This window comes from Anomalospiza imberbis, chromosome 19 (assembly GCF_031753505.1).
Source record: "Anomalospiza imberbis isolate Cuckoo-Finch-1a 21T00152 chromosome 19, ASM3175350v1, whole genome shotgun sequence".
Taxonomy (NCBI): domain Eukaryota; kingdom Metazoa; phylum Chordata; class Aves; order Passeriformes; family Viduidae; genus Anomalospiza; species Anomalospiza imberbis.
In genome coordinates, this window is record NC_089699.1 from 8,668,708 (window position 1) to 8,681,293 (window position 12,586).

The 12,586-nt window shown below is 51.9% G+C and overlaps 1 protein-coding gene across 2 annotated transcripts; it reads left to right on the top strand.

The window, feature by feature from the left end:
• The first annotated feature begins 1,951 nt into the window (after positions 1-1,951).
• Positions 1,952-12,145, top strand: USH1G (USH1 protein network component sans). Of its 2 annotated transcripts, none has more exons than XM_068209547.1 (3): positions 1,952-2,458; positions 9,813-11,070; positions 11,767-12,145. In XM_068209547.1, the coding sequence occupies exons 1-2, from the start codon at positions 2,295-2,297 to the stop codon at positions 11,056-11,058; spliced, it is 1,410 nt and encodes a 469-aa protein (XP_068065648.1). In that variant the 5' UTR covers positions 1,952-2,294; the 3' UTR covers positions 11,059-11,070; positions 11,767-12,145. The 2 variants fall into 2 exon arrangements, with proteins under 2 accessions (XP_068065648.1, XP_068065649.1); XM_068209548.1 differs by having other exon boundaries at positions 9,813-11,058; positions 11,757-12,145.
• Positions 12,146-12,586: the final 441 nt, after the last annotated feature.

A 12,586-nucleotide genomic window follows, 5' to 3' on the forward strand; every position in this document is an offset into this window, starting at 1 on the left:
GCTTTCCCCCTTCATGGCAAGCACAGAGCTGGGGCCATTTGCTGTGTGTTTTCTCAGTCCCATTCCTGCCCGCTTGTGTCCTCCTTGCCGCACTGCAGGGACAGCAAACTGAATTGTGCGCGATGGGGAAGGAGAGCTCAGGATCCACTGCACAGCCCAGGGAGAGCCCGGTGTGTCCCTCCCGTGCTGCCACCAGCTGCACCAGGTCTGCCCTGCCTGGCCTCTGCTGAGCCATAGGGATTCCTTTTGTGGGGAGTGGTTGGGCTCTTCTCAGTCTGCAGCCTTTCCCAGGGGGAGCCCAGGCCTCCCAGAAGCAAATCCGAGCTGATAATGATGTTTTGCAGAGGCCAGAGGTTCAGAGGCCCCTCGGGCTAAACGTGCTGGTTTAACGTGCCTCTTTCGTCCTTCCCAGCCAGCAATAGAGGAAAGAGTGTTTACTGCCTCGGGCAATGCTCCCAGTCTCCCTGGCAGCCACCGTACGGCACAACAAATTTAATTAGTAACGATACAAGAATCATTAAAAAACGTTAGTAATGAATTGCAGACGTTACTGTGCTGCTTTTCACCTGCAAGGATCCCAGCAACAAAAGCCTCAGTGGCTACTACATCCCACCAGGACTTGCCCAAGGGAGGCTGAGCTGGTGCAAATGAACCTGTTGAGGTGAACAAACCACGCAGGGAGCAGACTCTGGCTCTGATGCACTTCCAGGTGTCCCCGGGCAGCCGGGACGCTGACGCCGTGTCAGCCACCCAGGGATTAATCACTGCAGCTTGCGTGGGTGCACCTGGCACTGCTTTAGGGCCACCCTCCTGTCTTGTGGTTTAGTTTTTTTTTTTTTCTTTACAAAAATAAGCTGCTTTTCTCATTTAGTTCCTCTCTGCTCATTGCTTCCAAGCTCCCCTGAGGCTGTCTTACAGTCTTTCCCCAGTTTTCCACTCTCCTCCCATTTCTCACCCATCTAATGGCTCTGTCTTCACCCTCTCTAAACCCTGTGCCTGTCCCATGGTGACACACACAGAGTCCCGCCCTGGAGATCGCCATGCCCAGAGTCAGGGCAGTACAGGTAAAATGAACAAGAAAGCAGCAGGAAATTCCTCCTCCATGTCAGCATGTCCCAGGGGATACAATCCACCGATTCACCCTTGGGTGTAACGTATTGGGACAGCTTCGTGCTTCTGTCAACATCCAGGCTTGGCTCCATCTTTCCGACAGCAGAGGGTGCCCGGGAACCGGGAACGCTGTGCTGGAGACATTGCCTGGGGCTCTCCAACCCCCGAGGCTCTCACGCAGCCGGGAATTCTGTCAGCATAAAAGACACCCGAGGCCCGACACTGCACCCATGCACACCGCAGCGAAGTACCGAGTTACACACAGTGTCTGGGGTTATTTTTTGAGTCTCCAGAGAGGGAAAAGAGGTGAGGAAGGGAATGTTTCCAGCTCTTATGAGTTTCCTTGGCTTATCAGATTCCCGTTGCACAGTTTGTTGTGCAATTCCTTGGAAAGCAGAATTCTGTGGGTATAGGCAGGCAGGGTAGATGGGGGATAGGTATGGTGACTGGGTCTGCTGTTGTCTTCCTAGTGACACTAGGGAGATAAATAAATAAATTAATAAATAAATATATACATGAATATAGACATAAATAAATAAATAAATAAATAAATGCTTGGAGGATTTTTTAGCGAGGAAAAGCTGAGCAGTGAACACCCCTGGTATTACTTTTAAATCAGTCACCAAACTGCTGTCAGCCAACTCCACACAGAGCAGGATTATCCATCCAGGTCGCCGCTCTGACAGGGCTGTGAGTGGAGGCCGTGGGGGTTTGTGCTCTTCTGACCCACTCTCCCTCCTCTGGCTACTGCCGCCCCTTGTTTGAGATGGGGTAGTTATGGAATAGAGGCGTGCTGAGCGGGATACAACCCAGCAGCCTGTCTGACAGCCTGCTCTGCTTTGGGGACACGTAAACCTGGTGAATTGCTGCTGTGTGACCCCGTGCTGAGCCCAACAGAGCGCTGCTGCTTAATTGGAGCTTTTAATGTGCCGTGGAGCTGGTGCGTGTAACAAGGAGCCGCCGGGGCCGGAGGATGCTTAGGACCCAGGGGAAGCGCTGTAGAGCCTGGCTGGCTGGGCTTGGAACGACTCCTGCCTCCGCGGCCAGGACTTCTCAGGTGTCCCGGTACGCGGAGCTGTGCGAGGCGAGCGGGGCCCTCCTGGCAGCTGCCCCTGCCCCACGGCCGTACCCATGCTCTGGACCCCCTGGGCACCCATGTGCTGGCCCGGGGACCCCTTCGCACCATGAATGACCAGTACCACCGAGCCGCCCGGGACGGCTACCTGGACCTGCTGAAGGAAGCCACCAAGAAGGACCTGAACTCTCCAGATGAGGATGGCATGACCCCGACCCTATGGGCTGCCTACCACGGCAACCTGGACGCCCTGCGCCTCATTGTCAGCAGAGGGTGAGTGTTGGCCAGGGCACGGTGCTGGTCTGTGGAACAGAGTAGATGGGACCCCCTTCTTCCCCCTTCTCTGCTTGCAGGTCAGTGTGCCCCACAAAGTTGTGGCTTCGCTCTGTAAGACCCCTACTCCTGTCCTCCCTGCCGTTAGTTTTCTTTGCTTGTGGTGCTTTGAATCTAATCCAACACTCCTGGTAACTGCTCTGCGCTTTCCCAGCTCCTCTGACCCTATAAGTGCTCCTGCCCCCAGCCTGCTTGCAGCACCCTTGGTAGGGATGAGTTCCCCTTTCCAAGTGCTTTGTGATCTTTTACAGGTCCTGTAAAGTTAAACACATTATGTTGCTGACATGAAAAAAGCCCTTTTAAGTGAGGGGCAGAGAAAATAACTGCCCTCTCTGTCCCAAGAGTGCTTGCAGAAGGATGTGTGCAGTGCCAGCTGGCAGTGGGTGGCACTTGTCTGCTTTACCCAAAGCAAGGTCTCAGTATGTGACCCCTGGGCAGCTTGTTGTGCACTTAGAGCCTGGGAAATTCAGGTTTTCCAAGAGCAGTCTCCCCCACAGGGCCTGCTCCATACTGGTCTGTCTCTCTGTACCTCACCCTGGGCTGCCAAATCTTAAAGTTTCTGGCTTCCTAAATGTGGATATGGTGGAAAGGTGGGAGTGGGATTAAGGGGACTTGTCAGACTGGAGGGATTTACACCTTGGTGTTGGGGGAACCACACAAGGTCTGTGCTAAAGCATGACCTGCCATTCCTAGCTCCCTCTGAGGCAGTCTGTGGCTCTCCAGTTCTTACCAACCCTCCAAAGACACGTCCCAGTGCTTCCTTCTGCTCCAGCAGCTCTTCTGAGCACCTCTTTTAAAGCCATTCAAGCTGGAGTGGCTTCTGCCTTGTGTTGAGAGATTGGTGGTGCTGATTTTGATTTATGTATTTCTAATATTGCGGGAGGGTACTGAGGTCAGCAGCCTGGATGGACATCACACGTCCTTGGAAGGGCTTTACTTCTCCACACTGGGCTTGGTGGGCTCCCATGCAGGGATTTTTCGGGCACCCTGGGCTGTGTTAGCAGCTCTTATACCTGACCAGCCACATTGCCACTGCACCTGTTCCTGGGCTCTTGCCATCTTCTGATACTCGGGTTTGCTTGTACAAAACATTCAGGCAGTACCTCAGCTGTGCTCACAGGCAGAGCTCCTCCATCCATTGTTGTCCTTTCATTGTAAATAATTTCCTTTCAGATCCTGAACTGAAGGCTGTGTACAGAGTGGCTTTGAGAAGTCCTGATGCAGTAGGAGTGTGTTCAGGAAAAGATTATTTCTGAGTCTGGAAGGGAGAGAGCAAGACAGTGCTCCGAGTGGAGCATCCTGACATGGCCCTGGGCTGAGCCCTGTGATGTTTCCCTGGGTGGGGCTCTCTGACTCCCTGTGTATTCCAGGAAAGACTGTGCCCAGCAAAAACCTGTCCAGAGTTCCTGTCAGGACAGGAATTGCTAGCCAGGGCCAGAGAGACATGGGAGGAATGCTCAGGGATGAGAGCCTGAAGTTAAAAATGTTCCAAAGACTCTGATGGCCAAAAAGCTAACCTGGAAGGCCGAAGTGGTGGATGAATGCCCCTCCAAAAAGGCAAAGCCTTTTGGACTTACTTTATAATCCCTTTTATCACTGTATCGCCTCATATTGCTCATCTCCATCACAGGGCACCCTGCAGCACCACTGCCTGCCCTGCCAACCCCCATCCAAGCCAGCAGTTTCTGCCTCTCCACAAAGCCCAAGGGCTGCTTTCATAAACTCACATTGGATTAAAAGGTCCTTGTGGGCTCAAATTGTGTTCGAGTGCAGCTTGGCTGCTGTTTAATTAACAACCTAATATACATTTGTTCCTGACAAGGAAAATAGCCTGGCAAAAGCCCAGTGCCCTTTACATGATGGATGGTGGAGCGAGGTGTGTGGCTGTGGGACTGCAGGATGTGTTTGTATTTGTGCATTCATCTCCATGTGTCAGATCCTTGCCCAGGGCCACAGAGACACCAGCAACGTGCTTGGCATGGAGGCAGGCGCACCTCTGCCCCTTGGAGCTGGCTTTGGGTCTGCCTAAGGCAGGAAAGCCCCAGCCTGGGGACAAGGGTGCCAGAGACGTGGAATAGTGCAAGAGCCAGGAGAGCCTGAGGGCAGACCCTGTAATTTTTTGCCAGTGCCCAGGATGATGTGCCACAGTATTTAAGCTTTGTTCAGAGATGAAACTCAATGCTGTGTTATATATGTTACTATTACACCTGCACTATAACCACTGTGAGGCAAGAGGGGAGGCCCCTGAGTATCCCAAAATGTCAGACAACTGCTCTCTGGCCTCTGCTGCCAAAATATTCCTCTGGTTCAGAGAGCCCTGCACTACAAGATGGGAGTGTGGGGCTATGGCATGGAGCAGCGTCTGGGGGAGTGGAGGCTTTGGGGCTGGGCTGGCTCCATGCAGGGATGGGGTGGGGGGCATCTTCAGGGTCTGAGGGAGCTGGTGAGCCTCCATCTGGGTTGCATAGGGATGTCAAAGCACAGAGGATGATGGGGAGTCCTGGGACAGCAAGAAACACCAAAATCCCTTGCCAGTGCTGGGCAGTGGCACCGGTGCTCAAACAAGATGGGACACTGAGTGCTATGAAATGCCTTAGTTAGGGTGGCCAGAGGAACCCTGAGAAAGCAGGGCTGTGGGAGAGGACTTCTGGGGGCCAAAATCATGGCTCTAATGGTCATGCCAGGCCAATGGACACATCTAGGCTCTGTCATCAGTGAAGGAGCCTCACCCACATGTGTTCAGCAGATTGTGGTGTCAGGCTGGAATCAGGAGGGGGAAAGAAATCCTTTGGTAGATCCTTGAGGGAAGCTTGTTGCCCCATCCCACATGGAAGGGGTAACAAAATAGGCTTATTGTACTGCCCTTACCAGCTGCTGATGTGTCTGTGCCTCTGTGCACCCTTTGCAACAGACAGAGAGAGGGTTTGGGATGGAGGGATCAGCAGTGGCTCATCCCTTCTTGTTTGCCACACAAAAAGCCTTTTTCTTCCCACTGGCTGGGCTCCAGTGAGGAAAACAAACTCAATTAACATGACGGCTGGGAAGAGGCAGGCAAGCTGGCATTTAGCATTGCAGCTTTTCAGACACAGTAATTCTCCAGTGTGGTTCGTTAGGCTGCTGTGGCAGCGGCAGGCACCGGTCCAGCTCCGGTTATAGGCAGGTCTGGGGGCCTTGGCTGGGATCAGCCCAGACTTCCTTGGAGTGGACAGCAGGAGAAGTGAGGATGTGTCTGCAGGTCCTCACTCAGCTTTGTCACCCAGGAGAGCTGGTCCTCGTTTTCTCTTACAAAAACAGGGGGCACAGATACTTTGGATGTCAGTGGCAGAGGGGACAAGAGGCTCAGCCATGGTTTGGAGCTGACGGTGGCTCCTGACATCAGCCAGGCTGCTCGAGGGCATCACATCACCCCAGCCGGGGCAGGGTTGCAGCGGAGGTTGCAGCAAAGGCACGTGAAGGTGATGTGCACCCTGCGCACGCCACAGGGCTGGAGGCCACGTGGGAGCCAGGGCAGCCTGGCTGCGTTGGTGGGGACCTTCCCTGGGTGATGACCAGCCGGAAAGGAGAAGGAGCAGGGTGGAGCACTGTTGCAGCTTCGTGGCTTCCGGCACCTGAGCTAGCTGCTGGGAGTGAGGGTGAGCCCTGAGCACGATGAGGTGCTGAACCAGGAGACATGGCCCCAGGCACTGCCCCAGCATGGGACAAGAGGCAGAGAGCCCTGGCATGACCCTCATCTACAGCATCTCTGCTGGAGTTTTGGGGATTTGAACCTGGAGGACAATTGAATCCTCGGGCTACCACCACCTGGGGAAAACTTGGTGTACAGGACCCAAAGCTCTGCTCTGAGACCAAAACCTCATCTCTTCTGCTCTTTTCTAGGCTTTGCTTGGGTCATTGCCCTGACTGACTATGCTGAAGGTAGTGAGGATTGTTCCTCAAACCATAAATTATGTTTTTCACTCTTCCTCCATCCAAAACCATTTTATGGGAGCAGAGACACTCTGCACCCAGTTGGCTCCTGGTCGGAGGGTCCAATTCCTCACACACACCCATGAGCCAAGGGTGAGCCAGCCCTTTGCTATCGAAGGAACTTCACACATGCAGCCAGGGAAGAACATATGTAAGTGCCACTGGATTCTCTGGCTAATTGGGATCCTATGGGAGAAGCAGAGGGGAAAAACCAGCAGGAAGGGAGTGAGCATGCATGTCATGGTGCAAACAGAGTGACTCAAGAGATGCACATGTCCACCTAAGGGGACCAATTAACAGTGTTTTAATAATTATTATTACAGGAGTTGACTAAGTGCTCAAAAACGCTTTGAAGCCGAGAAGTGCTGTACTTTACACCTGTTATTAAAATATGTTCCCACTTAGTGGACCCTGCAGTCAGCATCTCCTCATGTGCAGCACCCCGGAGGAGAAGTTTTGCTCAGACAGACACCTGCCAGAGGGAGGGCCTCATGTTTATTATCTGAGTTGAATCAAACGTCTCTACTTTGCAAGTCACCATTCTTCTTTCCTTCTGATGCATTTTTAGTGCCTGCGGCAGCCGTTTATAGGGCAGAGGGCCTGAGATATCTAATTTTGCCTTAATACTCTTCTTTCTCGACAGTGGAAATGACCAGGGAAAGCTGGTTTTGATGTTCTTTCACCTCACTCTCTGAGGAAAGTAGATCTTCACATATGAAACCCCCAAGACGTCCCTGGCTTTACCCTCTGCCCCCTGAACCAGACAGACCTGAGAATAGGCTCCAAAAGGTACTTGATGGATTGAGCATCCACACACTTGGTTTTGGGAGCAAGACTGTTTCCAGGGAGTCCACTGCTCAGTCCCTGTCCACATCATGAGTCCACATACACACTGGGATCCTTGGGGTGCCCTGGCTCACCTGCCCACACATGCCAGGCACACAAGTGCCCTTTCAGAGCACACAAAACAAACCAACAGCCCTTCATGCACTGGAGTCTCTCCAGCAGCACCAGCAGTTCCATGTGGAACAGGTTCACTGGCTCTTTAAATCCAGCTCCATCAATAATTTACTCCTCTCTTGCAATTCATCAAATATTTATCCTCCCCATGCATTTCCCAGCCTGGACATGTCACTACGAGGGTAGAAGCAGGGGCTGGGGAAATACTGCTCCTGGAAACTGGGCATTGCCAGAGTACTATCAGATCCCTTCTCTCCTTTTCTTAGCTTCATGGCTCCTCAACCCTGTGATCGCCTGCCTTCCCCCTCCTCATCACCCATCTTTGAAACCTTTTTCTCCTTCTATGCAAGATGTCAAAGGCTCTGGCTCAGAAGTCCTGAAGGGTTTGTGGTTTTTTTTGGCCTTACAGAGTTTCAAACCTATTGATTAACTTGCTGAATTTGCCAATTAAATCAAGGTTGTATTTATTATGTTTCTGTAAATTTAGTGAAAATATGTTTATGATGGAGTTCCTGTTCTTGCTCCCACAGAGAAAGCTGAGTGCACCTCATAGCAGCTTTCAGGGAGTGAAGTTAGTAAGTTCATGCTCTGGGTGCAAATAATCTCCAGCTTAACCTCTGGACAGGCTTTATTGCTTTTCTAAAGCCTAAGGATTGCAAACTTGGCATTACACTGACTGGGCAGTTCCTCTGTCTCTGCTGCCCCTTGGACAGTGTTCCACGCAGGCTGCGGGGTCCCTGTGTGGGGATGAATATGCTGGATGAGGCTGTATCTGGGGTTTGTGCATTAGCACAACGTGATGAAGGTGCAAAGCAGCAGGGCAAAGAAGTCCCTCTGCTTCTGTGATCTCCTGCTCTTTCCCTTGAGTAGTTTTTGGACTCTTTGAAGTCAAACAAGCCATAGCTCAGAGCACGTGGGATTTGGGGGAGGGTTCTGGGCTCAACTGCTCCCAGCTTTTGTCATCACAGACCCTAAAGCAGTGAGGAGTTAAGTAACCCTGGCTGAAGGTCTCAAGTGTGCATTTAAGAAGTTGGACCTGATGATCCTTGATGGGTCACTTTCATCCCTCTGTATTCTGTGATTTGCTTTCTGCACTCCTGGTGTCACCATGGAGTGGAGCTGAGGTCTGTGTGGAGGAGGAACAGTGCTGGGTTCCTCTGGAGCTCACTGAAAGGGTGGTGTGGGAACAGGCAGGAGCTGTGCTGAGGCAGAGCTCTGCCAGAGCCCTGCTGCCCACGAGGAGTTGCTCCTGAGGGTGGTGGAGCTGCCCAACCTTAATAAAAGGCTTTGCCTATCCATGTGCACGGGGGGGAGAGCGCCCTGTTGACAGATACTGCTGCTGGCTGCATATCATTAGCACACAGCTCGAGAGAGGGCTGGTGCCAGCAGGGGTGTGAACTCTCTCTCGTTTCACCTGAGCACAAATACAGAAGAATGTCAGGAGGACAGACTTCCCTTGAATCCCAGGTTTGTGTTCGTCCTGGCACAGGAGGCAGGAGATGTGGGCAAGTGGTTGTGTCCCAACAGCAGCTTGCTGGGGCAGGGGCTGGCACAGTGCGAATGGAGATGCTACTGGCAGTGTCCAGCTCCTGAGGAGAGCAGAAACCTAATCTGCTCTTTCTCTGAAACTGGATTCTCAGGATGTGCTAATACCAATGTGCTTCTAGCCACGCTATCGAGACCAAGCATGGTACAGCAAAATCCCCCACAAAACCCCAATGCCGAGGCCAATGACAGCAAAATCACTCTTATTCTCTCCTGCCAACATTCCTCTTTGTGCTGCAGATTTCCCCATGTGCCAAGGATCAGGTGGGTGGGAAGGTACGGCAGCTGGGGGGTTTCAGAACCATTGCTGAGAATGGATGTTTCATGGTGAGATCCCAAGGTGTCCAGCCCAGTTTGTGGCATAGAGAGAGGCATTTTGGCATGCCCCCTCACAGAGTCTGAATGAAGCCAAGTTCTGAAGACAGAATCTGACTAGAATTTAATGGGATATTTGAGATTTGAAATTTTACAGCAAGCTTAAGGTCTGAGATGGAATTAGACCTGTATCTCAGTTCTGGGCTATCCAGAACCTGGCTTGCCTTTCTCCAGAAGTTGGTTTGATGTGGGAACACATTTTTCTTGAGACCTAAATTCAAGTCACATTGTCACAGACTTGCATGTGGGGCATGTGATTCCATGTCAGTAGTACTCCCCTCCAGAAGACCCCTTCAAAATTAAGTTGCAAGAACCATAGGTGCATAGCTTGATATTTCAAGGAGTCAGCACTTCATGGTGCTGATTTTCCCCTGCACAGCTGGGAATATCTCAGTGAAGTCTGTCATCAATCCCTGCATGCTAAACAGTTGATTTTCTTGCTGCCTAGGGGTGATCCAGACAAATGTGACATCTGGGGGAACACCCCCCTCCACCTGGCAGCAGCCAATGGCCACCTGAACTGCCTCTCCTTCCTCATCTCCTTTGGGGCCAACATCTGGTGCCTGGACAATGACTACCACACCCCACTGGACATGGCAGCCATGAAGGGGCACATGGAGTGTGTGCGGTACCTGGACTCGATTGCTGCCAAGCAGAGCAACCTCAACCCCAAGCTGGTGAGCAAACTGAAGGACAAGGCCTTTCGGGATGCAGAGCGGAGGATTAAGGACTGCGTGAAGCTGCAGAAGAAGCACCACGAAAGGATGGAGAAACGGTACAGAAAGGAGATGTCAGATAATTCGGATACCATGAGCTTTTCCAGCTATTCAAGCAGCACCTTAAGCAAGAAGTTCCAGCACATGTCTATGGTGACTTCCTTGCCATACTCACAAGCCACCATCCATGGCACAGCCAAGGGAAAGACGAAAATACAAAAGAAATTAGAGAAGAAAAAGCAGGTGGACGGGACATTCAAGATCTACGAGGATGGCAGGAAAAGCGTGCGGTCTCTGTCTGGTCTGCAGCTGGGCAATGACGTCATGTTTGTGAAGCAGGGCACATACGCCAGCCCGAAGGAGTGGACTCGCCGCAATATCCGAGACATGTTCCTCACAGATGAAGACACTGTCTCCCGTGCCATAAGCGACCCAGGTTTGCACATGGACTCGGCCCACTCAGAGGTCAGCACTGACTCTGGACACGACTCCTTGTTCAACCGCCCCGGGCTGGGCACCATGGTGTTCCGGCGCAACTACGTGAGCAGCGGGCTCTTCGGGATCGGCCGGGAGGACGGGGGCGCGCTGGGGGAGGACAGTGCCGATGGGATGGGCATCAGACTGCGGAGCCGCCTGCAGCGCTCGCCAAGTCTCAACGACAGCATTGGCAGTGCCAACAGCCTGCAGGAGAGGAACGCGGAGGAGCTGCCCTGGGATGAGGTGGAGCTGGGCTTAGATGATGACGATGAACCAGACACAAGCCCCTTGGAAACTTTTCTGGCTTCCCTGCACATGTTTGAATTCATCTCCATCCTGAAGAAGGAAAAGATTGACTTGGAGGCCCTCATGCTGTGTTCAGACAATGACCTGAAAAGCATAAATATCCCTTTGGGCCCCAGGAAAAAGATTGTGGATGCCATCCAGAGGAGACGACAAACGCTGGAGAAGCCAGATGTCATTGTAGACACTGAACTGTAAGTGGGAGATGGGGTGTCTTAGGGGTTAAACCCTTCAGCAGGTGGAGATACGGATAATGTAAGGTCTTGTTTTCAACCTGCATTGGAAGAGTAAAAGTCCAGATAACCTCAGCACTTCTGTGTGTGGGCAAATTCCTGCTCATGTGGAAAGGATGAGAGTTTGGAGAGGTGGCAGTAGCATTAGTTCATTACTCAACAACCTTAATGTAACTGGGCAGGACATTAGGCCCTTGTTTTGTTTTGTTACCCATTTGAATGCAGACTGCTTTGTGGTCTGATGCTTCTCAGTCCATGTAGCTGAGATTTTCAACCACGCTCAGGCTTGACTTGACTCTTCACCTTTTGAAGACATTAGGAAATCAACCGCAATTCCCGGTGGGAGCAGGCTGACAGCAGTGCCAGGTGGCTTTGGGAATCCTTCCCCAAATGCTTGAGATCTTACTCAGGCCTCTGGATGTTGCATATCTGGGTTGGAGTTGTTGCTGTTTTATGGTGTTTCCAGGGTTTGGTTGGTAGGCTTAAAGGACTGTGTACCTGTCAGAGAGGTGAAGGGAAGGCCACATGCACTGACACCCCAATTCACTGTGTTGTTTGGGCTTCCCAACCTTCAGATATCTGTGTGCTGCTTTTACAGCCTTTCAGAACAGCTTGTTCTTGGACCCTCACAGTGCTGATAAATTTTTCTCTTTTCCTTTGCAGATAGCAGCAGCATTTTTTTTTTTAATTCTTAAGAAACAAACCCAGTTCTAAGTTGCCAGAAAACACAAGCCAGAGACTCCCTTTCTGGGGCAGCTGAATGCTACAGCCATCCCCACCAGTCCCACGGGACTGCTCCCTCACTCTGCTCCCTGTCTGTGTGATGCTCCTGGGCAGTTCCTGGCACGGAGGGATGACAGCAGAGATTGGACCAGGCAGGTCCAACCTGCCAACCTTCAAGGGACCATGGTCTCCCACTCGCTGGAGGAAGGAGTGAGCTGCACAGATGGCTGGGACGCTGCTGTCACAGGCTGTGAGACCACACCAAGCCATGAACAGAAGGAGATAACATGATATTTTCAAAGGGATACAAAATAAATAATTACAAGCTATTCTTCCCTGAGCAAGTGGTTGTTTTGGGGTTTGGGCTTGAGGAGCAGAGGGTTCGGGAATTCTGCTCTCTCTTCTGGTTCTCATGTGGTGAGAAGCATCATCTTGTCTGGTGCTATGTTTTTGGAAGGGAGTTCTGATGGCCATGGTCTCAGTTTGAGATGTGCCAGCTGTGACTTTGGCCAGCTGGTGCCCAACAAGTCTGTGAGTTCAGTCTGTGCTGTCTTGAGGGCAAAATCAAGAATGAAGATGATGTTTCAAACATGTTGGTAGTTGCCTTCCAACTGGTCAAATGGTTGTTTCACAAATGCAATGTTTCTGTCCCATCTCTCCAGGGCACGGAGCTGTGTCAGCAGTTTGTGTGCGAAGGACCTTGTCTCTGAAATCCAGCAATTTCCCAGGACTGAGCACAGCACCAGGCTGCAGCCCAGGCCTCTTCTGAG